Genomic DNA, 23,512 nt, shown 5'->3' with positions numbered 1-23,512 from the left:
TAATCCTTGTTTCACCTGTTTCACAAACTCCAACATGAAATTTCAACAATTTACTACTCTTGACATCTTCGACAATGGGAATGGTTAGGGTGTGCTTTGAAAGGTCGAGCTGAAAGAAACTGTGCAAAGTGGTAAGTAACTTGAAACAAAGGTGATATCATAGTTTAACACATCAGTCCGGTTCTCAAAAACACACAGTTTCACAACACTCACCAACAAGCTCTAGCCTCAATTCCTGCAGCAACTTTACTATCTTTGCACTTTCAAACTGAAATATTAAAAATTAAAAGTAGAAAAATCAGGTAAATTTAGTTCACCAGATTGCTGTTCAGCACTGTAGTTTCTTTCTTTGTCTTTAGCTATGTAAAAGTGTAGCTTCAGTTTGTCGAACTGATTAAGAACCCTGTTCACACAGGAACTAATGTAAACCCACCTTCTGTCAGAAAAGTGGAGTATCTTCTGGTGGTCTGGTAGTCACAGAAAGGCCGAATGACAGGGTGTGTGGGATTGGGGGCTGATCGGTGCTGCTAAAAGAAATCAGGTGATGGTCAGAGAGAGGGAACTCAGCATCAGAGAGAGCAGGGCTTCGTGATGTTAAGTGTGAGAAGCTTCTCAGATGCTGAACTCAGCAGAACTGGGACAGGGCACCCTTGATTAATGAGGAAATGTCCTTTCACCTTTTGGTACAGCCTTAAAGTCAGTGGCCCCCGGCAACTACCTTCTGCAGGGGTATTTGCCCACTTTATCACGAAGCTCTTTGGTTTTAACTCCATAAATGATAGGGTTGAGCATGGGAGGGACAAGGAGATAGAAGTTAGCAAAGGTGACATGCACATGGGAAGCAATTCCCTGACCAAACCTTTGTGTCAGGTAGGTAAAGAGGCAGGAAGTATAAGACATCAGCATCACACAGATGTGGGATGTGCAGGTGTTAAGGGCTTTCTGGTGGGCTTTCTTGGAGGAGATTCTGAGGACAGCCCTGAGGATCAGACTGTAGGACAGGGCAATGAGCGTCAGGTCTAACCCAATGACCACAAATGCTACCACCAAGCCGTACATCCTGTTGACTGTGAAGTCCCCACATGACATCTTTGCCACAGCCATGTGCTCGCAATACATGTGGGGGATGGTACGGTTGGCACAGAATGGCAGCCTGCTCACGAGTAGGGGCATTGGAAGAATAAAGAAAACAGCTCTTATCAAACCAACAAGACCTAGCTTAGCTATTCGTTCATTGGTGAGGATCATGGCATATCTCAGAGGGTTACATATAGCAACATAACGATCGAAGGCCATTGTCACGAGGACAGCTGACTGCATAACAGAAACTGCGTGAATGAAGAACATCTGGGTGAGGCAGCCACCCACAGTAATGCCTTTCAAATTAAACCATAATATACACAGTGCCTTTGGCATGACGGAGGTAGACATGCCAATGTCTGTGAGAGCCAGCATACAGAGCAGCAGGTACATTGGCTTGTGCAGGATCTGCTCTTTGCCTACAACAAAGAGAAGCATGAAATTTCCAAACAGGCCGATAATGTAGAATGTAGAGAAAGGAATGGAAATCCAGATGTGAGCAGCTTCCAGGCCTGGGATGCCCATTAGGATAAATGGTGAAGGGTCAGATGGGGTGAGGTTGAAAGCTGCCATGTGGTAATTGATGCATTGATTGGGCTCAGAAATGCTCAAGGTGCCTGTGAAGGGAGAGAAGCAAAGCAAGGGGGTTTACACAATTTATAAGAAATGGCACAGTAAATATTTTATAGTTATTAACAATCTAGAAAGAGGGGTGAGCAGTGAGGTGGGGACATTTACAGATGGCACCAGATTATTTAGGTGATACTCAAGTCCAGAGAAGTCCTCAGAAGGAGCTAACCAATCCAGGTGAATGGGTGGCACGATGGCATATAAACTTGGATGTCAAGAACTGGAGGGAATTGGAGGGAAAAATGTGTACTCCTCAAACATCTTATGAGGTTCTAATTTGTCTATATGAATTCAGTACAGGGATCTGGGTGTCACATTACAGAGCTTTGGGAAGTCCTACTCACACTGCGAGCACAGAGGAAACTAAGGAAAACATTGGGATCCAGGAGGAGTGGGATGGGAAATCATACAGAAAATACAATGCCATGAAATCAGTCAGTCAATGTTTCACCCTCATCTGGACTCTTCTGTGTAGTACTGGGCACCCTTCTCACACAGTGTATTGCAGAGTTAGAGGGGTTCACAGAAGGGCAACAGGAATGATCAAGTGCCTGGGGAAACTCTCATATAGAGGGAGATTGATGAGACTGGGATTGTTACCTTACAAAGGAGATGAGTAAGAGGGGATATGAGAAAAGTCTATAAATTACTGACTTGTAGAGAGGTTTCAGAGGGATGACTGGTAGAGCGTAGATTGAGAATGTGTTTTGCCTGTCTGATAATACAAGATAAAGAGGACATTCAATTAAACTGAAATGTGGCAAATCCAAAACAGATAAAAAAAATGCTTTCTTCACCTGATGCTTAATTAGACTGAGGGACTCATTGTCATAAGACATAACTGGGGCCATGAGCTAAGCAAAGATCAGGAAGTGTTTGGATATTTACATGGATAGTGAGATCAGTTACAATAGTTACAGCAAAATAAATATTTTGGAAAGCCCATACACCAAAGTGTTTCAGAGAACAAGCCAATCTCTAGCTGTTAGGCATTAGGGAGACACTCTCATGATGGTCAGGTCATCCCCCCATCTGCCCACTGCTGGGTTTCTTACACCTTCTGCTACATCACTGGGAAATGTCACTGTCAGACGGAAGACACTGGACTAGATGGACCGTAGATCTGATCCATGATGCTATTCCTATGTTGGAAAAGATCCAAGTTTCCCCCATGGAAACAGACATTATCCTGCTGGTCTATGACTTTGTGCTCAACAGAATGGATATGAAGAGCACCTCTGTTACTTCCTCTCTTTCTTTGGGTGAGACACTTTCTTGCAGGCACCCAGCTTTGCCTGAGACATAATGATGCTGGTCTCTATCAGGGGAAGTGCAATGACTCTGAACAAGATTTGGGGGTGTGAAGGGATAATTAGCTAAACATGAGACTCCCAGTGTTACCATGTGGACAAAATAGCTAATGCGATCATGGGGTGATAACTGGGGGAATCTCAAGTAGGAGCAGAGAAATTATTTTGCCTTTGTATTTGGTGCTACAGCACCTGCTACTGGAATCCCATTCTTGGTGTCCACAGTTCAAGAAGGAGGGTTCATAGCCAAGCCACAAGAATAAGGAAAGAATTAAACACCTGCCTCAGAGTGTTAAGGGGAGACTTGGTCACAGTCTCTAAGTACCTACATGGGGAACCAATATTTAATGTGAGCTCTTCAGTCTAGGAGAGGAAGGTCTAACACTATCCAAGGGCTGGAAGTTTAAGTTAGACATTCTGACTGGAGATAAGGTATACGCTTTTCAAATGGTGAGAGTAATTAACCATGGGAAGAATTTTTAAACCAAGATTGGATGTTTCTCTCCAACAATGGGTCTCAGCATTTCCAGACTACTGTATCCCTTTCAGGAGTCTGATTTGTTTTGCGTACCCCAAGTTTCATCTCACCTAAAAACTACTTGTTTACAAAATCAGACATAAAAATACTCAAGTGACACAGCATTCTCTTACTGCAAAATTGCTTACTTTCTAATTTTTACTATGTGCTTATAAAGTAAATAAATTGGAATACAAATATTTTACTTATATTTTGGTGTATAGTATATAGAGCAGTATAAACAAGTCTGTATGAAATTTTAGTTTGTACCGACTTCGCTACTACTTCTCATGTAGCTTGTTGTAAAATTAGGCAAATATCTAAAGGAGTTGACATACCCCCTGGAAGGCCTCTGTGCACCCCTAGGGGTACGTATACCCTTGTTGAGAACCACTGCTGTAAAAGACCTTCTCTAGTTCAAACACAAACTATTTCAAAGCAGGTCTCTGGCCTGTGTTATGAGGGAGGTCAAAATACATGAGCACAAACGTCCCTTCTGGCCTTGGAATCTACGAATATGTCCCCAGGGGGCAGCTGGGGACATTTTGCCTGCACACCCGTGCCTGAGCTTACTGAAGGCATTTTTTCTGTTCATGACAGAGGTGAATTTAGCCCTATGGGGAGAAATTCTCCTGTGATTGTGGTGCCTGGGAAATGTGACAATAGGTGTGTATTTCATGAGGCTGTGGGATCCCGTGACACACTGCATGGATGAATGTTTTAGGTGAGAAAAAGAATAACCTGAGCCCATAAAATCTCTGCACTGAGGAATATATGTACAAGCATCACCGTGAATGGCTAACAGAGCTGGCTAGAAATGATCCCAGAGTGTCCTGGGTTTAACGTCTGGCTCCCAGTGGTCCATTGTTTCAGGCATCTGCCAATGGTTCCTGCACATGGCAGCTGTATTTATCCAGGCCCTTACGTGTCCCAGAGTTTCCATCCCTCCTTATATAATGTGAAAACTTCTCGGCTTGTGAGTTGGTCCCGTGTAGTTGTCCCCGAAGCTTCATGAGGTGTCTATGGGTGCAGCACAGGTGCCCTGGTATTTGCCGCTCGTGTGTGAGCTTCTCACTGGTGAGATGCAGTAACTGATCTCCCCCCAGCCAAGGGAGCAGGTGTGACAGAAGGGACCTAACCCACTGCAGAGGAAGAGTTGTGGCGGGCATAGGGCAGCTCGGAGGTTGGGGGAGCCAGGCATGACTGGGGAGTATGAAGCAGACACTAGCGCCCAGCGTGCTGTTGGAATCAGGGCACCCTGAGATGGGGAAGGAGAGTATGGACAGGGGCTTGGAGTATAATGGGAGACTGAACCATCTGAGAAGCAAAGATCAATGGTTCTTTTCACCGGTGAAATGCCTGAAGTTACATAACAACAACAACAATTGGAAACAAAACAGAGTAAAGGTTGTGACACCCAGGCTGCAGCTCTGTGGCTTGCCAGGGAAGAGAGACCCTGAGACCCACCCACATGCATTCAAGGCCAGGAAAGTTCCCAGTGGTGGCCTTGGACCAACAATCACAAAGGAAAATCCAATTTCAACAGCTCTGCCTGCCTGACCATGTAAACGTCGCTCCCCACCCCCACAACAGCCAGTGTTTGCTCGCCTGTCGATGTACTCCCTGCTCCCGGTCACCACACGAACCAGTGCTGTCCACCTGTCCGTGTACACAAACTCCCCATCCCCACACGAACCAGTGCTGTCCACCTGTCCGTGAACACAAACTCCCCATCCCCACACGAACCAGTGCTGTCCACCTGTCCCTGTACACAAACTCCCCATCCCCACACGAACCAGTGCTGTCCACCTGTCCGTGTACGCAAACTCCCCATCCCCACACGAACCAGTGCTGTCCACCTGTCCGTGTACGCAAACTCCCCATCCCCACACGAACCAGTGCTGTCCACCTGTCCGTGTACACAAACTCCCCATCCCCACACGAACCAGTACTGTCCACCTGTCCGTGTACGCAAACTCCCCATCCCCACACGAACCAGTGCTGTCCACCTGTCCGTGTAACCCTTGCCTGCCCCACTGCCCACAGCACTGGCCACCTATCCAAATACACCCCACTCCCACAACCCCCCGCGTTTGCTCACCTGTACATGAACACCTCCTGCCTACCCCACAACCCCCAGTACTTCCCACCTGTCCATGTAAACCCTGCTCCCAGCCCCCACAACCCCCAGCATTTGCTCGCCTGTCTGTGTACACCCCCTGCCTGCCCAACAACACCCAGCGCTCCCCGCCTGCCTCGCGCCTGTCCCACAACACTGAACACCTCCCGCCTGTCCATGTCGGTCCCCCACCCCCACAGCTCTCACTATTGCCACACAGTGATTCCACTAACCCGGGACAAAAACCAGGTTCCAGACCCCACAGCGACAGCTCACAGAAATACCTCCTCAGTCTACGATAAACTCAGTGTCTGCCTGCACAGGGCAACGAGGCCGATCCGCCTGAACTGGGGTGAAGGGAACCCCAGCAGCAGGGGCTCAGCCTGTGCAGGGAAGGAGAGAGGGACAGACCCGGCGGGAGGGAGAGAAGACGTGGAGACTAAAAAGAACCAGCATGTGTAACTCTTGCTCAAAAGACCCAAAGCTTTAACGTATTGCAGCCCGTTAGAAACCCAGACACCCCTTCCTGAAGCTGCTTTTCCATCTTGGCAGTTGCTGACATTGCCACGAGGCTGTAGTGCGGTTGCTCACAGGGGAAGGGTGGTCCCTGTGGGGGATGGTGTCAGAGGCAATCTGCTACAGTGTAGTCCACATTACATTATTGTCTGAGACACCCCCCATGGCCCAGGAGGCTTCATTACGCCTTGTTGGTCTGTGCATTAGGCAGGATGTCCATTCCCTATTTCGACCGTTTTCGGGACCCCACGCCACTGTGATCTGGATACAGTACATCCCCCCCTTGTCCTCCCCCACCACCACACACACACTGAGCGTTCTGGGACCTCCCCTGGTGAGATTTCCAACACCGCCTGGTTTCCTCTAAGCCAGAAAGATGCTTTTCTTTCCATTATTCTTGTCCTCTCCAGAACCAGAGATGCCAGGGCACAGAGAGAGGAGACCCCTCTCCGCACACAAAAAAATTGTTATCCTGATTGTTCTGAACCTATAAGTCTGCGAGTGTGAGATTTCAGCAAGACTCCTGTCAGTTGTTATTTTTGGTCCAAATGAACTCACCCATGCTAAGAGGCCACAGGACCACTCCAGCTGAAGTCACTGGAGGCTTGTGGCCGGAGTAAATCAGGATATTTATTTAAGTCCATACATGTTGATTTAGAGTGGCTGTGTTGGGAGTGTGCCATAGATCTCAGTGGGTCCTGCTACAGAAAGCATTATTTTGTTGTGCTTGGAAAGAGTCTGAAGGAAACTCCCAGTTTATGTGACCTTCTGGGACCAAGCATGAAAGATGGGGATTCCTAAACACATGGGCTCTGATTTGGCTCTCTGGGAGGCCAGTGTCAATCTGGAGTGACCCAGTGACGGCAGAATCGGATTGCAGAATCTGGCCAGTGTGTGACCCATTCTTGTTGTTAACCCTCTGCAGCAGCTTTGACTTCACTTCTTAAGAGGCCAGTGAAGTTGCTGAATTGGAAAACATGAGCGAACCTGAGGAAAAACCACACAGCCCCAAAAAGAAAGCTACTGAGACAGATAGAAGGACACAGTAAAAGACAAGGAACTGATTTTAAAAATATATATTTGTCTAAACTATTTCCAATACATGTGTAGTGCCAATATTACCAGGTGAATCCCTTGGTGTTTCTGACAATACTGAACAGTTCAAGTCACCGTGCTGCTGAATTCCTGCCCAGATGGTTCTTGATTTGAACCCTGGAACCCTTCCTGAACCCTCAGCTCTAACTTTAATGCAGAAACAGGCAACTCACCAAAGTCCTGCTCAGGAGAGAGAAGAAATCTCCTTACATCAACAGGAAGGAAGAGCCTTAAGAATCAAGGTATGAATCTCACATGTCTAACACTCACCATGCTGGGCAGCAATTCTTATAATTCCCCTGTACAGTCCTTGCAGACTCTCAGATTGGCCAGGACTCCCAAACAATTCTCTTGGCTCTGTGAGCAGTGGGATGAGCAGAAAATAGACCCTGGAGAACTTCAGCTGGAGAGCCTCCCCTGGGAGTAAAGAAATGATTTGCTGATACCGGGGGCTCAAGATTGTCAGGGCCAACTGAGTCTTGCTGTCTGTTGTTCATCCTAGCAAATGATGATGTACAGTCGTCTGCACTGTGTGTGGGAATGCTGCCACAAGATATGGGACCAAAAATCTTTTTCAATTGATCGTAGCAGTATACCACTGCATACTGCCCATGCAGTTGTAATATACAGTGCATTAGCAGCTGCAAAGTCAATGCCACTCTGTGAAGGCCAAATGAAGTGATCTTTAATTGATGCGAGATGTAGGGTATGGAAAAGTCTTTTTTCTCATACAATTCTGGTATCAAAGCTATTTGCCAGTATCTGTTTGTGAGGACTAAAGTGGATATACATCTGGAAGCTCAAACCCTTCTAATATTTCATCTCCTCTCTGCATAGGGTAATCATAAAATTTCAATATTCTGTTGATCTTTCAGAAATTGATGCAGAAAAGGGGTTGTGAAATCCTGTGTGAGAACTAGTACAATGGGACTTCTCCACTCACTGTGGTGTTGTACCATGCTGGGATGAGAACACAGGGGTAAAGGAATCAAACAACTGCTATATCTGGATATTTTGTTCTGGATACAGTCCCTTCTCCATGCTTGCATTACAGGTGCCCGGGGCTCTAATTTGGGCTCCAGAAAGTATGAGTGTGATGGGTTATCAGCCCCAGAGTTCAGTCTGGGAGCCCTAGAAATTGCTATTCCTCTCTAACCACCCAGCTGAGCTGGCCCTTTTTCATACTGCTTTGCTGGTGATTCAGCCTCTCCAGGCCATGTTATGACCCAACAGGACAGCAAATGTCACCACACACCCAGACTGAGCTACCCGAGGGCTTACTTAAACCATCAAATTTCAAACAGCAGACACCGGGTGTGAAAGGGTTTTCCCTTCACCCTCTCCCTTTCTTTGACTGAAACTAACAAGGTAAACACAAGTCGCTGTCGCTGAAGATGGACGTGGCTGTAATAATCAAGGGCGTGGCCCTTGATGGACTGTTGTGCAGGCATGCAGCTTACAGGGAACACTGACCCCATCCCGGTGGCCATGATCCTGTTTAGCAGCCGTTGGTGCCACGGTTTGTGCCTCTGCATTTGATTGTGGAATGCTGGGTGTGGATTGCTCTCTCAGACACAAATCACTGAAGTCTTTAAATGCACCTGCTGTGAAGACTGTTAAGTAGCCACATTTCCAGGCCTTGTCACATGTCAGACTGCTTGGTGGCTTCACATCTTTTGAGGGAAACTCCTTGGGCAGTGTTATCTTCCTGGATCGATTGATGGCTGTTTTGGCCAGTGCCAGGGAAAGTCTGATGAGGTTTCATGACCTCCTGGTGTTACCCTGCTGGTAAGGATGGGTTTCTGCACCAAGGGGTTTTCATTAAGAGATTAGGAGACCCGCTCCATAAAACACACATTGTTTACTGAGTGATACTTTAGCACACATACACAATAGTAAAAACATGCTCTATATGGTTTGCCATAATGCTAACTCTGTTCTTGCTACCAAGGCCCTCAGGATCACAAGGCTAGGGGTCCCTTGTTTGCTGTCCTTCACTGTCTGAGGAACAAACCAAATCTCCTCTGTCCTGCTCTCTATGCTCCGAGGCAAACAACCCACTGCGCATGTACAAACTTCAAAATAAACCCATCTCTAGGCAAACTTTTCTCATTTTCCCACCAGCAAACAATGGTAACCACCTAGTAAACATAGCCATTGTCTATGAACTCTGTGCATGGCAGGGCTGCACTGTCTCACTCGTTATGGTCTCTGCCCGTGGTCCAAGGGCACAGTTATCTTACTCTACAATGGGGCCCCAGATGTGAGAGAAGCATTGCTGTGCTCCCAGACCTGGTACCAATTGTCCAGAAGATCTTAGACTGACACCAGCTAGGACCGATCTCTGGTGACGGGCCCTCTGTCTCTAGGGCAGGGAGATGGGGGTGGGACAGTAAAACCTGGAAGAGGAGGTCTCCACTGTTGACTGCTTCCAGGTCCAGGTAGAAGATCAGCAAATCCAAGATCTGTTCTCGCGGGGAGTGATTAACCCCATTCACTTCAGATACCTGGTCTGAGAGACCCAGGTGTCCTAGCCACACACCCCTCAATGACACAATCAGACCAAACACAGCTCACCCAGGTCCCTTCACCTCCAAGTGCAGGACCCACAGTTACTTCTCATGCTCCCCTAGGAATTGGAATAACAGAGACTTGGTGGCGTAACTCATATGACTGGAGCAATGCGAAGAATTTTAAGGAAGCTTATTGAGGATGCAGGAACAAACCATCCCAATATGCAGAAAAATTGGCAAATATGGCAGGCAACCAGCATGGATTAAAATAGAAATCTTTGGTGAGCTTAAACACAAAAAGGAAGCTTACAAGAAGTGGAATCTTGGACAGATGACAAGGGAGGAGTCTAAAAATATTGCTTGAGCATGCAGGGGTTTAATCAGACAGGCCAAAGCGCAACTGGAGTTGCAGCTAGCAAGGGATGTGAAGGGTAACACAAAAGGTTTCTACAGGTATGTTAGCAAGAAGAAGAAAGTGTGGGACCCTTACTGAATGGGGGAGGCGATCTAGTGACAGATGATGTGAAAAAAGCTGAAGTACTCAATGTTTCTTTGCCTCGGTCTTCACAGACAAGGTCAGCTCCCAGACTGCTGCACTGAGCAGCACAGTGTGTGGAGGAGGTGAGCAGCCCTTAGTGTTGAAAGACCAGGTTAAGGACAATTTAGAAAAGCCTGAGATGCACAAGTCCATGAGTATGGATCCAATGAATCCAAGGGTGCTGAGGCAGTTGACTGATGTGATTGCAGAGCTATTGGCCATTATCTTTGAAAACTCAGAACGATCAGGAGAGGTTCCAGACCATTGGAGAAAGGCAAATATAGTGCCCATCTTTAAAAAAAGGGAAGAAGGAGAATCCCGGTAACTACAGATCGGTCAGCCTCACCTCAGTCCCAAGAAAAAAATAATGGAGCAGGTCCTCAAGGAATCCATTTTGAAGCACTTAGAGGAGAGGAACGTGATCAAGAAGAGTCAGCATGGATTCACCAAGGTAAAGTCATGCCCAACCAACCTGATTCACTTCTGTGTTGAGATAACTAGCACTGTGGATATGTGGAAAATGATTTACGTGATATAACTAGACTTTAGCAAAGCTTTTGTTACCAGCTTCCATGGTACACATGCCAGCAAGTTAAAAAAGATTGGATTCTATGAATGGACTATAAGGTGGATAGAAAGCTGGCCATATCATCTGGCTCAACGTGTATTGATCAATGGGTCTATGTCTAGTTGGCAGCGAGTATCAAGCGCAGTGCCCCAGGGGTCTTTCCTGGGGACATTTATGTTGATGATCTTTATTAATGATTTGGTTTGCACCTTGAGCAAGTTTGCAGATGACACTAAGCTGTGGGGAGAGGTAGATAAGCTGTAGGGTAGGGATAGGGTCCAGACTGACCTAGACAAATTGGAGGATTGGGCCAAAAGAAATTTGATGAGATTCAACAAGGACAAGGGTAGAGTCCTGCAATTATGATGGAAGAATCCCATGCACAAATACAGGCTGGAGACTGACTTGCTAAGCAGCTGTTCTACTGGGGATTACAGTGGACGAGCAGCTGGATATGAGTCATCAGTGCGCCCTTCTTTCCCAGAAGGTTGGTGGCTAATTGGGCTGCATTAGTGGGAGTATTGCCAGCAGATCAAGGGAAGGGATTATTCTCCTCTATTCAGGACTGATGAGGTCACTTCTGGAGTATTGCCTCCAGTTTTGGTCCCCCCCACTACAGAAGGGATGTGGACAAATTGGAGAGAGTCCAGCGGAGGGCAACGGAAATGATCAGGGGCTGGGGCATATAACTTACGAGGAGAGGCTGAGGAAACTGAGATTGTTTAGTCTGCAGAAGAGAAGTGTGAGAGGGGATTTCATAGCAGCCTTCAACTACCTGAAGGGGCATTCCAAAGAGGATGGAGCTTGGCTGTTCTCAGTGCTGGCAGATGACAGAACAAGATGCAATGGTCTCGAATTGCAGTGGATCAGGGTGAGATCTAAGCTGGATATTAGGAAACACTATTTCTCTAGGAGGGTGGTGAAGCACTGGAATGGGTTACCTAGGGAGGTGGTGGAATCTCCATAGAATCATAAAATATCAGGGTTGGATGGGACCTCAGGAGGTCACCTAGTCCAACCCTCTGCTCAAAGCAGGACCAATCCCCAATTTTTGCCCCAGACCCCTAAATTGCCCCCGTCACGGATTGAACTCACAACCCTGGGTTTAGCAGGCCAATACTCAAACCACTGAGCTATCCTCCCCTTAGAGGACTTTAAGGCCAGGCTGGACAAAGCCCTGGCTGAGATGATTTAATTGCGGTTGGTCCTGCTTTGAGCATGGTGTTGGTCTAGATGACCTCAGGAGGTCTCTTCCACCCCTAATATTCTATGCTTCTGTGAATCTTTGCTCCCATCTCTGGATATTCCCTGTCATGGCTGCCACTTTCGGTAGCTGCTCCTCCCTCCCTAAGATGCAGGGCTTCCAGCCCTCCTGGACTCCACATAGTCCTCCCACGGTGGCAGCAGAGCCAGGAATCATCCCTCTACTGCAGGTCTCCCCCATCAGACAATGCACAGTTGGACTGTCTACCCTTAACCTCCCAGCACTTGCCCTCTCTTGTTTTCTTGGCATTCTTCCTATGCAGCCCTTCCTCTGGCTTCCCTCTCAGGATTAACCCACCCATAGGCATTGGGACACCATAGATAGCTGTCTCTGGGACATAAGAAAAGTTCACAGTCTGTTCCTCACATGTCCCAGGCTCAGGGGAGATGGAGTATTGCTAAAAGTGGGACCTCCATGGCCTGGCCCCTGCCCCTTCTTTTCCACCCAATACCCCTCATTGGCAAGGTCGGAAGTCAGAGCCAGGTCAAAGAGCCTGGGCCTCTTGCAATGCGGGTATGGGTCAAGAGCAGCCCCCAACTCATGTTTCCACCCCCTAAGCAGATGTCCGCATCTCCCCATAACTGCCCACATGGCTCTTACTCTGACCTGCTTCCAGCTTCTGGCCTGGCCTGGAGGCAGTACCTCAGTACCTGAAGAGCCAAATCCGGGCCATGTTAAGAGCTGCCTGGGCATCTGTGGGTATCTGCAGACCCTTCATCTGCCCTAGGTGGGGGAACCAGGGGGCAAGGATATGGCCCAGAGGGTGCTCCGGGGTCCCCCTGCCCCTGGATAAGTGGAGGCTCTGCAGATCCCCACAGCGGCCCATGCTCTTGGGCTGCTCTTACCCAGCCTGGGCTCCAGCTTGTGGCCTGGCTGGAGGTGTAACCTTGGAGTGAAGAGGAGGGGCAGGGATCTGGGCCTGTGAAGAATGGTGGATTTCCCAGGCCCCTCCACTTTCAAATATGAGGGGACCTTGGTCCCATCTCCACCTCCCTCCCCAATCTGGTGCTTCTGCAAAAGTCTCCAGCCTGTGCTGTGGTGAAACTGTGGGTAAGATACCTGCTCTGGCAGTCGCACATGCCCTCAGGCTCTAGGTGGCAGGAACATTCTCCCCAGCATGTGCCCTCCCATCAGACTCATGCCCTTCTGAGTCCAGCCTTCAAAGACTTCTGTTGAACAACATCTCCCTGCACTGGGCAATCTGCATATGACCTCCTCACCTTGCTCTTCCCAGCTGCTCTTTGTTTTCAGCTGCCGTGTTACTTGTTATCCTGGCTCTGGCCCTGCAACTCCCTGCTATAGATTTACCCTGGCTCCTGCATTGCCCCCAACTCCTTGCTCTGGTCTGCTCCTGCTCCCCACCTCTGCCTTCTTCCTCAGTGCTGCTGCTTTGCCTCAGTCCCAGCTCTGCCTTCTGGGCTGTTTTTCTGGACCCTCTGGTCTGTGGATGACAGATTTCTACTACATTCATAGCCCAATATCACTTAAAAATGATGTAAAAGTAGCCCAATCCTTCTTTAAACAAAGTTTGTTTTTTTTTATTAGCACATTGGTGTATACATCAAGTAATAAATGAAAATTTTCGATAGACACCTAGTACAAATTAGATATTTATTAAAAAAAAAAAGCTACAAGGCACAACAGGAATTTGCCCACCATAGGAACAAAGCTATGAGATGACAATCAAATTCAACCCCCGCTACTGGTACTTGTATTCTGATTGAGGAATGGTAAGTGTTTCAAACAGAAACACAGAATGACAGTGATAAAATAATCCAAAAGGAAACCAAAATGTATGTAGTACAAAAACTATAGTAAAATTAATATGGTATTTATTTCTAATGGCATTCAAGGATGGTAGTCAATCTCCATATTTTGTGTTGAATTAGTATGTTACTGTTAGTCTCTGAAATGCAATATTTCGTCTTTGTTGGAAGTAGAATACTTCTGGTGCTGGTCATACGTCGGTAGAGATCAGTGCAATCATTTCTTTTGTTGGTGCAAACTGTTCACAAGAGAAGTTGTGTTGTTACATATACACCTAACACAAACAATGTTTTCTAAAAGTTCCTCTTGCGTCTTATTGTGCAGTTTTGTTTATATTAAGTTCATCTGAGAAACAGTCTTTGAACTGCAGGGTTGCAAAAGGTAAGAACAGCAACAAAATAGCAAACGAGCCAAGTTCAATAAAGTCTTTGTCCCCAGCAGCATCCATGTGTTTGACAACTTCAACCCAAAACTGCTCAAATTGGTTGTCCTGGGTATGAGGCCAGTGAACAATCGGCAAAACTCTCCATTGCTACTCCAATTGTCCAAGGTGTTCACAAACCAATGGCAAAAATGAGATATTAGCCAATCAAGCTCATGCAGGTCCTCAGTGTAGTAGAAGGACCTTGTGCTTCAAGTGATTCAATCACCCTGATGTTTGCTGTTAATCCCTGTTTCACCTGTTTCACAAATTCCAACATGAAATTTCTATACCTGCTCTTGATGTCTTTTCACTGGTTAGTGTGTGTTTTGAAAGGTCCAGGTGAAAGCAAATCTAAAATAGACTGTGGAAATTGGTAAGTAATGTGACTCAAAGGTGATATCATAGTTTAACACATCAGTCCAGTTGTCAAAAATACATGTTTTCACAACTCTCAGCAACAAGCTCTAGCCACAATTCCTGTAGCAACTTTAATACATTCACACTTTCCAACTGAAACGTTTGGTTTATTCTCCAGGATTACAGAAGAACTGAAATTAGAAATATCAGGTAAATTTTGGTCACAGGATAACTGTTCAGCACTGTAGTTTCTTTCTTTGGCTATGTAAAAGTGTAGCTTCAGTTTGTCGAACTGATTAAGAACCCTGTTCACATAGGAACTAATGGAAACCCACTGTGGAGGACTCGAACCCCAGACGGCATGGTTCGTTGTCTGACCGGAGAGAGACAGGCAACACCAGCAAGGTCCAAACTCAAAGCTCTTTATTGAAGAGTGCACACAACAATAGAGAGCAGCCCATCTCCAAAGAGAACCAGCAGCCTCTAAGTAAAACTAATAGGTTTTTATAAACAGTTCCGCCGCGTCACAAATTTATTCATAAAGCAGCCCACCCCTCCTCTATAATAGGTAAAATCCTCTTACTCCATTATGCATATATTTCTATCCCCTATTGTATATAACTTTCAGCAAATCACAATGCCGCACTAACAGTATGGGTGTCAACCAGGAGACGAGGAGTTAAAACAGACATAACACAGGAACAGGGAGTGGAAAACAGCACCTCTGTATCTCAAGGACAGTTCCCAGCCAGAACATCTGGTAAAAACATGCAGGAATGCAAGCCTCCCTTTTTTCTCTCACTCCCTGTAACTTCAACAAATATCCCTTCATTCTGCTGTCAGAGGCTTTCCCAGCAGCCTCTCTTAGCCTGACTTTGGTTAGGTTGACATAACTGTTTCATATTTAACTTTCCTCACCTAACACCACCTTCTGTCAGAAATGTGGAGTAACTTCTGGTGGTCTGGTAGTCACAGTAAGGCTGAGTGACAGGGTATGTGGGGTTGGGAGCTGATGAGTGACATTTGTAAGAGGCCAGGTGATGGTCAGAGAGAGGAAACTTAATGGTGATGTTAGTTGTGAGAAGCTTCTCAGACTCTGAACTTCCATAATGCTGAGCTCAGCCAAACTAGGAGCACCCTTGATTAATGAGGAATTATCCTTTCCCCATCTTGTCACACAACTTTGAAGTCAGTGGCCCCCAGTGATCACCTTCTGCAGGTGTATTTACCCACTTTGTCACGAAGCTCTTTGGATTTCACACCATAAATGATAGGGTTGAGCATGGGGGGGACAAGGAGATAGAAGTTAGCGAAGGTGACATGTACATGGGAAGCAATTCCTTGACCAAACCGCTGTGTCAGGTAAGAGAAGAGGGTGGGAGTATAAGACATCAGCATCACACAGATGTGGGTGGTGCAGGTGTTGAGGGCTTTCTGGTGGGCTTTCTTGGAGGAGATTCTGAGGACAGCCCTGATGATCAGACTGTAGGACAGTGCAATGAGAATCAGGTCTAACCAGATGACTACAAGTGCTGTCACCAAACCATATGTCCTGTTGACTGTGATATCCCCACACAACATCTTTGCCACAGCTATGTGCTCACAGTATGTGTGGGGAATAATGTGGTTGGCACAGAATGGCATCCTGCTCAGGAGCAGGGGCAGAGGCAGAATGAAGAGAACAGCTCTTATCAAACCCACAAGACCTAGCTTGGCTATTCGTGCATTGGTGAGGATCGTGGCATATCTCAGAGGGTTACATATGGCAACGTAACGATCAAAGGCCATTGTCACAAGGACAGCTGACTGCATACCAGAAACTGCATGAATGAAGAACATCTGGGTGAGGCAGCCATTCAGAGTAATGCCTTTCAAATTGAACCAAAATATACACAGTGCCTTTGGAATGACAGAGGTAGACATGCTGATGTCTGTGAGTGCCAGCATGCAGAGCAGCAGGTACATTGGCTTGTGCAGGTTCTGCTCTTTGCCTACAACAAACAGAACCATGGAATTTCCAAACAGGCCGATAATGTAGAATGCAGAAAAAGGGATGGAAATCCAGATATGGGCAGCTTCCAGGCCTGGGATGCCCATTAGGATAAATGGTGAAGGGTCAGAGGGTGTGAGGTTGAAAGCTGCCATGTGGTAATTGATGCATTGATTGGGCTCAGAAATGCTCAAGTTGCCTGTGAAGGGAGAGAAGCACAACCAGGAGGGGTTACACAGTTTATAAGAATTAGTACTTCAATATGTTATAGGTATGAACAATCTAGAAAGGGGTGTGTGCAGTGAGGTGGGAGCATTTACAGATAGGTTATAGTCAAGTCCAGAGAAGTCCTCAGAGATAACTAATAGAGCTAGGTGAGTGGGCAGCATGATGGCATATACACTTGGATGTCAATAACTGCAACATTTATGCTATTGGAGGGAAACATGTGTACTCCTCAAACATCTTTCGAGGTTCTAATTTGTGTATATGAATTCAGTACAGGGATCTGGGGTGTCACATTACAGAGCTTTGGGAAGTCCTACTCACAGTGCAAGCACGGCAGAAACTAAGCAAAACATTGGGATCCAGGAGGAGCGGGATGGGAAATCATACAGAAAATAGAATGCCATGAGATCAGTCAGTCGATTTTTCACCCTCCTCTGGATTCCTCTATGTAGTTGTCATAAATATAAAGGGAAGGGTAAACCCCTTTGAAATCCCTCCTGGCCAGGGGAAAGCTCCTCTCACCTGTAAAGGGTTAAGAAGCTAAAGGTAACCTCGCTGGCACCTGACCAAAATGACCAATGAGGAGACAAGATACTTTCAAAAGCTGGGAGGAGGGAGAGAAACAAAGGGTCTCAGTCTGTCTATATGCTGTCTTTACCGGGGATAGACCAGGAATGGAGTCTTAGAACTTTTAGTAAGTAATCTAGCTAGGTATGTGTTAGATTATGATTTCTTTAAATGGCTGAGAAAAGAATTGTGCTGAATAGAATAACTATTTCTGTCTGTGTATCTTTTTTGTAACGTAAGGTTTTGCCTAGAGGGGTTCTCTATGTTTTGAATCTAATTACCCTGTAAGGTATCTACCATCCTGATTTTACAGGGGGGATTTCTTTATTTCTATTTACTTCTATTTCTATTAAAAGTCTTCTTGTAAGAAAACTGAATGCTTTTTTTTTTCATTGTTCTCAGATCCAAGGGTTTGGGTCTGTGGTCACCTATGCAAATTGGTGAGGCTTTTTATCCAACATTTCCCTGGAAAGGGGGGGTGCAAGTGTTGGGAGGATTGTTCATTGTTCTTAAGATCCAAGGGTCTGGGTCTGTAGTCACCTAGGCAAATTGGTGAGGCTTTCTACCAAACCTTGTCCAGAAAGTGGGGTGCAAGGTTTTGGGAAGTATTTTTTGGGGGAAAGACGTGTCCAAACAACTCTTCCCCAGTAACCAGTATTTGTTTGGTGGTGGTAGCGGCCAATCCAAGGACAAAGGGTGGAATATTTTGTACCTTGGGGAAGTTTGACCTAAGCTGGTAAAGATAAGCTTAGGAGGTTTTTCATGCAGGTCCCCACATCTGTACCCTAGAGTTCAGAGTGGGGGAGGAACCTTGACAGTAGTACTGGGCAGTCTTCTCACACAGGGTATTGCAGAACTAGAGGGGTTAATGGAAGGGGAACAGGAATGATCAAGTGCCTGAGGAAACTCTCATATAGAGAGAGATTGATGAGACTGGGATTGTTACCTTACAAAGGAGATGAATAAGAGGGGATATCAGAAAAGTCTATAAATTACTGACTTGTAGAGAGGTTTCAGAGGGATGACTGGTGGAGAGTAGATAGAGAAAGTGTTCTCCCTGTCTGATAACAGAAGATCAAGAGGACATTCAATTAAACTGAAATGTGGCAAATTCAAAACAGATAAATAGAATGCTTTTTCCACTCAATGCCTAATTAGATTGAGGAACACGTTGTCACAAGACATAGCTGGGGCCATGAGCTAAGCAATGATCAGGAAGAGTTGGACATTTACATGGATAGGAGACTATCTAGTTATAATATTTACAACTAAATAAATATTTTGGAAAGGCTATACCCCCATGTGTTTCTGGACACAAGCCAATTTCTAGCTGTTAGGCATTAGGGGGACACCCTCAGTATGGTCAGGTCATCCTCTCGTCTACCCACTACTGGGTTTCTTATACCTTCTTCTGCAGCACCAGGAGCTGTCTCTGTTAGAGAGAGGACAGTGGACTAGATGGACCGTAGATCTGATCCATGATGCTATTCCTATGTTGGAAAAGATCCAAGTTTCCCCCATGGAAACAGACATTATCCTGCTGGTCTATGACTTTGTGCTCAACAGAATGGATATGAAGAGCGCAAAGGTCTTTGTAGTTAGGGCCACAGGCCCGCACCTCTGTTACTTCCTCTCTTTCTTTGGGTGAGACACTTTCTTGCAGGCACCCAGCTTTGCCTGAGACATAATGATGCTGGTCTCTATCAGGGGAAGTGCAATGACTCTGAACAAGATTTGGGGGTGTGAAGGGATAATTAGCTAAACATGAGACTCTCAGTGTTATCATGTGGACAAAATAGCTAATGCGATCATGGGGTGATAACTGGGGGAATCTCAAGTAGGAGCAGAGAAATTATTTTGCCTTTGTATTTGGTGCTACAGCACCTGCTACTGGAATCCTGTATCCATTCTTGGTGTCCACAGTTCAAGAAAGAGGGTTCATAGCCAAGCCACAAGAATAAGGAAAGAATTAAACACCTGCCTCAGAGTGTTAAGGGGAGACTTGGTCACAGTCTCTAAGTACCTACATGGGGAACCAATATTTAATGGGAGCTCTTCAGTCTAGGAGAGGAAGGTCTAACACTATCCAAGGGCTGGAAGTTTAAGTTAGACACGTTCTGACTGGAGATAAGGTATACACTTTTCAAATGGTGAGAGTAATTAACCATGGGAAGAATTTTTAAACCAAGATTGGATGTTTCTCTCCAACAATGGGTCTCAGCATTTCCAGACTACTGTATCCCTTTCAGGAGTCTGATTTGTTTTGCGTACCCCAAGTTTCACCTCAATTAAAAACTACTTGTTTACAAAATCAGACATAAAAATACCCAAGTGACACAGCATTCTCTTACTGCAAAATTGCTTACTTTCTAATTTTTTTACCATGTACTTATAAAGTAAATAAATTGGAATACAAATATTTTACTTATATTTCGGTGTATAGTATATAGAGCAAGTCTATATGAAACAAGTCTGTATGAAATATTAGTTTGTGCTGACTTGGCTACTACTTTTCATGTAGCTTGTTGTAAAATTAGGCAACTATCTAGAGGAGTACACCAACTGCCTGGAAGGCCTCTGTGCACCCCTACCAGTACATAGAATAATAGAATCATACAATATTAGGGTTGGAAGGGACCTCAGGAGGGCATCTAACAGAACCAATCCCCAGCTGAAAGCATCCCAGCAAGGGCTTTGTCAAGCCTGACTTTAAAAACCTCTAAGGAAGGAGATTCCACCACCTCCCTAGGTAACGCAGTCCAGTGCTTCACCACCCTCCTAGTGAAAAAGTTTTTTCCTAATATCCAGCCTAAACCTCCCCAACTGGAACTTGAGACCATTACTCCTTGTTCTGTCATCTGCTACCACTGAGAATATTCTAGATCCATCCTCTTTGGAACCCCCTTTCAGGTAGTTGAAAGCAACTATCAAATCCCCCCCTCATTCTTCTCTTCTGCAGACTAAATAATCCCAGTCCCCTGAGCCTCTCCTCATAAATCATGTGCTCCAGCCCCCTAGTCATTTTTGTTGCCCTCCGCTGGATGCTTTCCAATTTTTCCATATCCTTCTTGTAGTGTGAGGCCCAAAACTGGACACAGTACTCCAGATGAGGCCTCACCAATGTCAAATAGAGGGGAACGATCACGTCCCTCGATCTTCTGGCAATGCTCCTACTTATACAGCCCAAAATGTCATTAGCCTTCTTGGCAAGAAGGGCACACTGTTGACTCATATCCAGCTTCTCATCCACTGTCACCCCTAGGTCCTTTTCTGCAGAACTACTGCCTAGCTGCTCGGTCCTAGTCTGTAGCAGTGCATGGGATTCTTCCTTCCTAAGTGTAAGACTCTGCACTTGTCCTTCTTGAACTTCATCAGATTTCTTTTGGCCCAATCCTCTAATTTGTCTAGGACATGTACCCTTGTTGAGAACCACTGCTCTAAAAGACCTTCTCCAGTTCAAATGTGAATTAAGTCAGGGCAGGTCTCTGGCCTGTGTTATGCAGGATGTCAGACTACATGATCACAATGGTCCCTTCTGGCCTTGGAATCTACAAACATGTCCTCAGGAGGCAGTTGGAGGCATTTTCCCTGCACGCTCATGCCTGAGCTTACTGAAGGCATTTTTTTTCTATTCTTGACAGTGGTGAATAGAGCCCTATGGGGAGAAATTCTCCTGTGACTGTGGAGCCTTGGAAATGTTACACTACGTGGGTGTTTCACAAAGCTGCGGGATCCCATGACACACTGCATGGATGAATGTTTTAGATGAGGAAAAGAATAAGCTGAACCCATAAAATCTCTGCACTGAGGAATGTATGTACAAGCATCACTGTGAATGGCTAACAGAGCTGGCTTAGAAATGGCTGCCAGAGTGCCCTGGATTTAACTGTGGGTCCCAGTGGTCCATTGTTTCAGGCATCTGCCAGTGGCTCCTGCACATGGCAGCTGTATTTATTTAGGCCCTTACGTGTCCCAGAGTTTCCAGCTCTCATTATGTACTGCACAAATTTCTCGGCTTGCGAGTTGTTCCTGTGTAGCTGTCCCCGAAGCCTCAGGCAGTGTTTGAGATTCTCACTGGTGAGACGCAGTCACTGATTACCCCCCAACCAAGGGAGCAGATGTGATGGGAGGCACCTAACCCCTTGCAGAGGAAAATATGTGGGGAGTGTGGGGCGGCTTGAAGGTTGGGGGAGCCAGGGATGACTGGTGAGCATGGAGCAGACACTAGCGCCCAGCGTGCTGTTGGAATCAGGGCACCCTGAGATGGGGAAGGAGAGTATGGACAGGGGCTTGGAGTATAACGGGAGACTGAACCATCTGAGAAGCTAAGATCAATGGTTCTTTTCACCGGTGAAATGCCTGAGGTTACATAACAACAACTGGAAACAAAACTGAATAAAGGTTGTGACATCCAGGCTGCAGCTCTGTGGCTTGCAAGGGAAGAGAGACTCTGAGACCCGCCAACACGCATTCAAGGCCAGAAAAGGTCCCTGTGCTGGCCTTGAACCAACAATCACAAAGAACAATTCAATTTCAACAGCTCTGCCTGCCTCACCATGTGCACGCCACTCCCTGCTCCCTAAACACCCAGCATTTGCTCGCCTGTCCATGTACTCCCTGCTCCCAGTCCCCACATGAACCAGTGCTGTCTTCCTGTCCACGTACACCCTGCCTGCCCCAGAACATCCAACTCTTCCTGCCTGTCCATATACCCCCACCTGCCACCTGCCCCATAGTACCCAACGTTGTCCAACTTTCCATGTAGGTCCCCCATCCCCAGAACCCACATACGGCTGCACAGTGTTACCCCTCACCCAGGACCCAAAGCAGGTGCCAGATCCCACAGCAACAGCTCACAGCAATTCCTCCATAGACGAGGTTAAACTCAGTGTCTGCGCCGGGGAAAAGGGGGAGATCAGCAACAACTCAGCCTGTGCAGGGAAGGAGAAAGGGACAGACCTGGCGGGAGGGTCAGAGGACGTGGAGACTAAAAGCACCCAGTGTGAGTAACTCTTTCTCAAAATGACATGAAGCTTTAACATAATGCAGCCCGTTAGAAACCCAGACACCCCTTCCTGAGGCTGCTTTTCCATGTTGGTAATTGCTGACGTTACCATGGGACTGTAGAGGGGTTGCTCACAGGAGGAGGGATAGTCCGGATGGGGGAAGCTGTGAGAAACATTCTGCTACAGTGTGGTAGAAATTACAATACAGTCTAACTCACGCACCCCACCCCAGGAGGCCTCAGTATGCATCTTTGGTCTGTACATAAGGCAGGATGTCCACACACACAGACAGACACACTGTGCATTCTGGGAACTCCCTGGTGAGTTTTCGAACACCACCTGGTTATTATTACTGCCTTTGGGGATTCTCATCCTTTCCAGAGATGCAGGGACACAGAAAGAGCTGACCCCTCTCTCCCCTCAGAAAAAAATGTTCTCCTGATAGTTCTGAACCTCTAAGCCTGTGAATGTGAGATTTCAGCAACTCTCCTGTCAGTTCATCATTGGTCCAGATAAGCTCACCCGGCCCTAGAAGTCACTGGAGGCTCATGGCCCATGTAAATCAGGACATTTATTTAAGTCCCTACATGTGGATTTAGGGTGAACTCCTGGCCATGTTTAGAGTTTGCTGTTGATCTGAGTAGGACCAAGATTTCACCCTTAATGTTTATCTTTTGGCTACCAGCTGTGAAAATCATGAAAGATGGGGATTCCAAAACATATGTGCCCTGATTTTGCTGTCAGGGAGGCCAGTGTGAAGGCGGAATGTGAGAGCAGAATCTGGCCAGAGTGTGACCCATTCTTGTTGTGAACCCTGTGGTTCACAGATACCCACTGCAGAGGCTTTGGCTGAACTTCCTAAAAGGACAATGACGTTGCTGAACTGGAAAACTTGAGTGAACAGAGGTAAAACCACACAGCCCAAAAAAGAAAGTTACCAAGACAGACAGAAGGACACAGTAAGAGACAAGGAACTGATCTGAAAAACAAATATTTGTCTAAACTACTTCCAATACATTTGTA

The 23,512-nt window shown here is 46.4% G+C and overlaps 2 protein-coding genes across 2 annotated transcripts; both read right to left on the bottom strand.

Moving 5' to 3' along the window:
* Positions 1–714: 714 nt before the first annotated feature.
* On the bottom strand, positions 715–4,600 carry LOC141980582 (olfactory receptor 52P1-like). Its single transcript, XM_074941930.1, has 2 exons — positions 4,579–4,600; positions 715–1,697 (listed from the first exon to the last, which is right to left on the bottom strand). The coding sequence occupies exon 2, from the start codon at positions 1,651–1,653 to the stop codon at positions 715–717; it is 939 nt and encodes a 312-aa protein (XP_074798031.1). The 5' UTR covers positions 1,654–1,697; positions 4,579–4,600.
* Positions 4,601–15,904: 11,304 nt separating this feature from the next.
* On the bottom strand, positions 15,905–16,879 carry LOC141980575 (olfactory receptor 52P1-like). The gene has a single exon (XM_074941916.1). The coding sequence runs from the start codon at positions 16,841–16,843 to the stop codon at positions 15,905–15,907; it is 939 nt and encodes a 312-aa protein (XP_074798017.1). The 5' UTR covers positions 16,844–16,879.
* Positions 16,880–23,512: the final 6,633 nt, after the last annotated feature.

The sequence above is a fragment of the Natator depressus genome, chromosome 1, assembly GCF_965152275.1.
Source record: "Natator depressus isolate rNatDep1 chromosome 1, rNatDep2.hap1, whole genome shotgun sequence".
Taxonomy (NCBI): domain Eukaryota; kingdom Metazoa; phylum Chordata; order Testudines; family Cheloniidae; genus Natator; species Natator depressus.
Note: the sequence above shows the minus strand (reverse complement) of the source record. Positions and strands in the feature narration are given on the sequence as shown.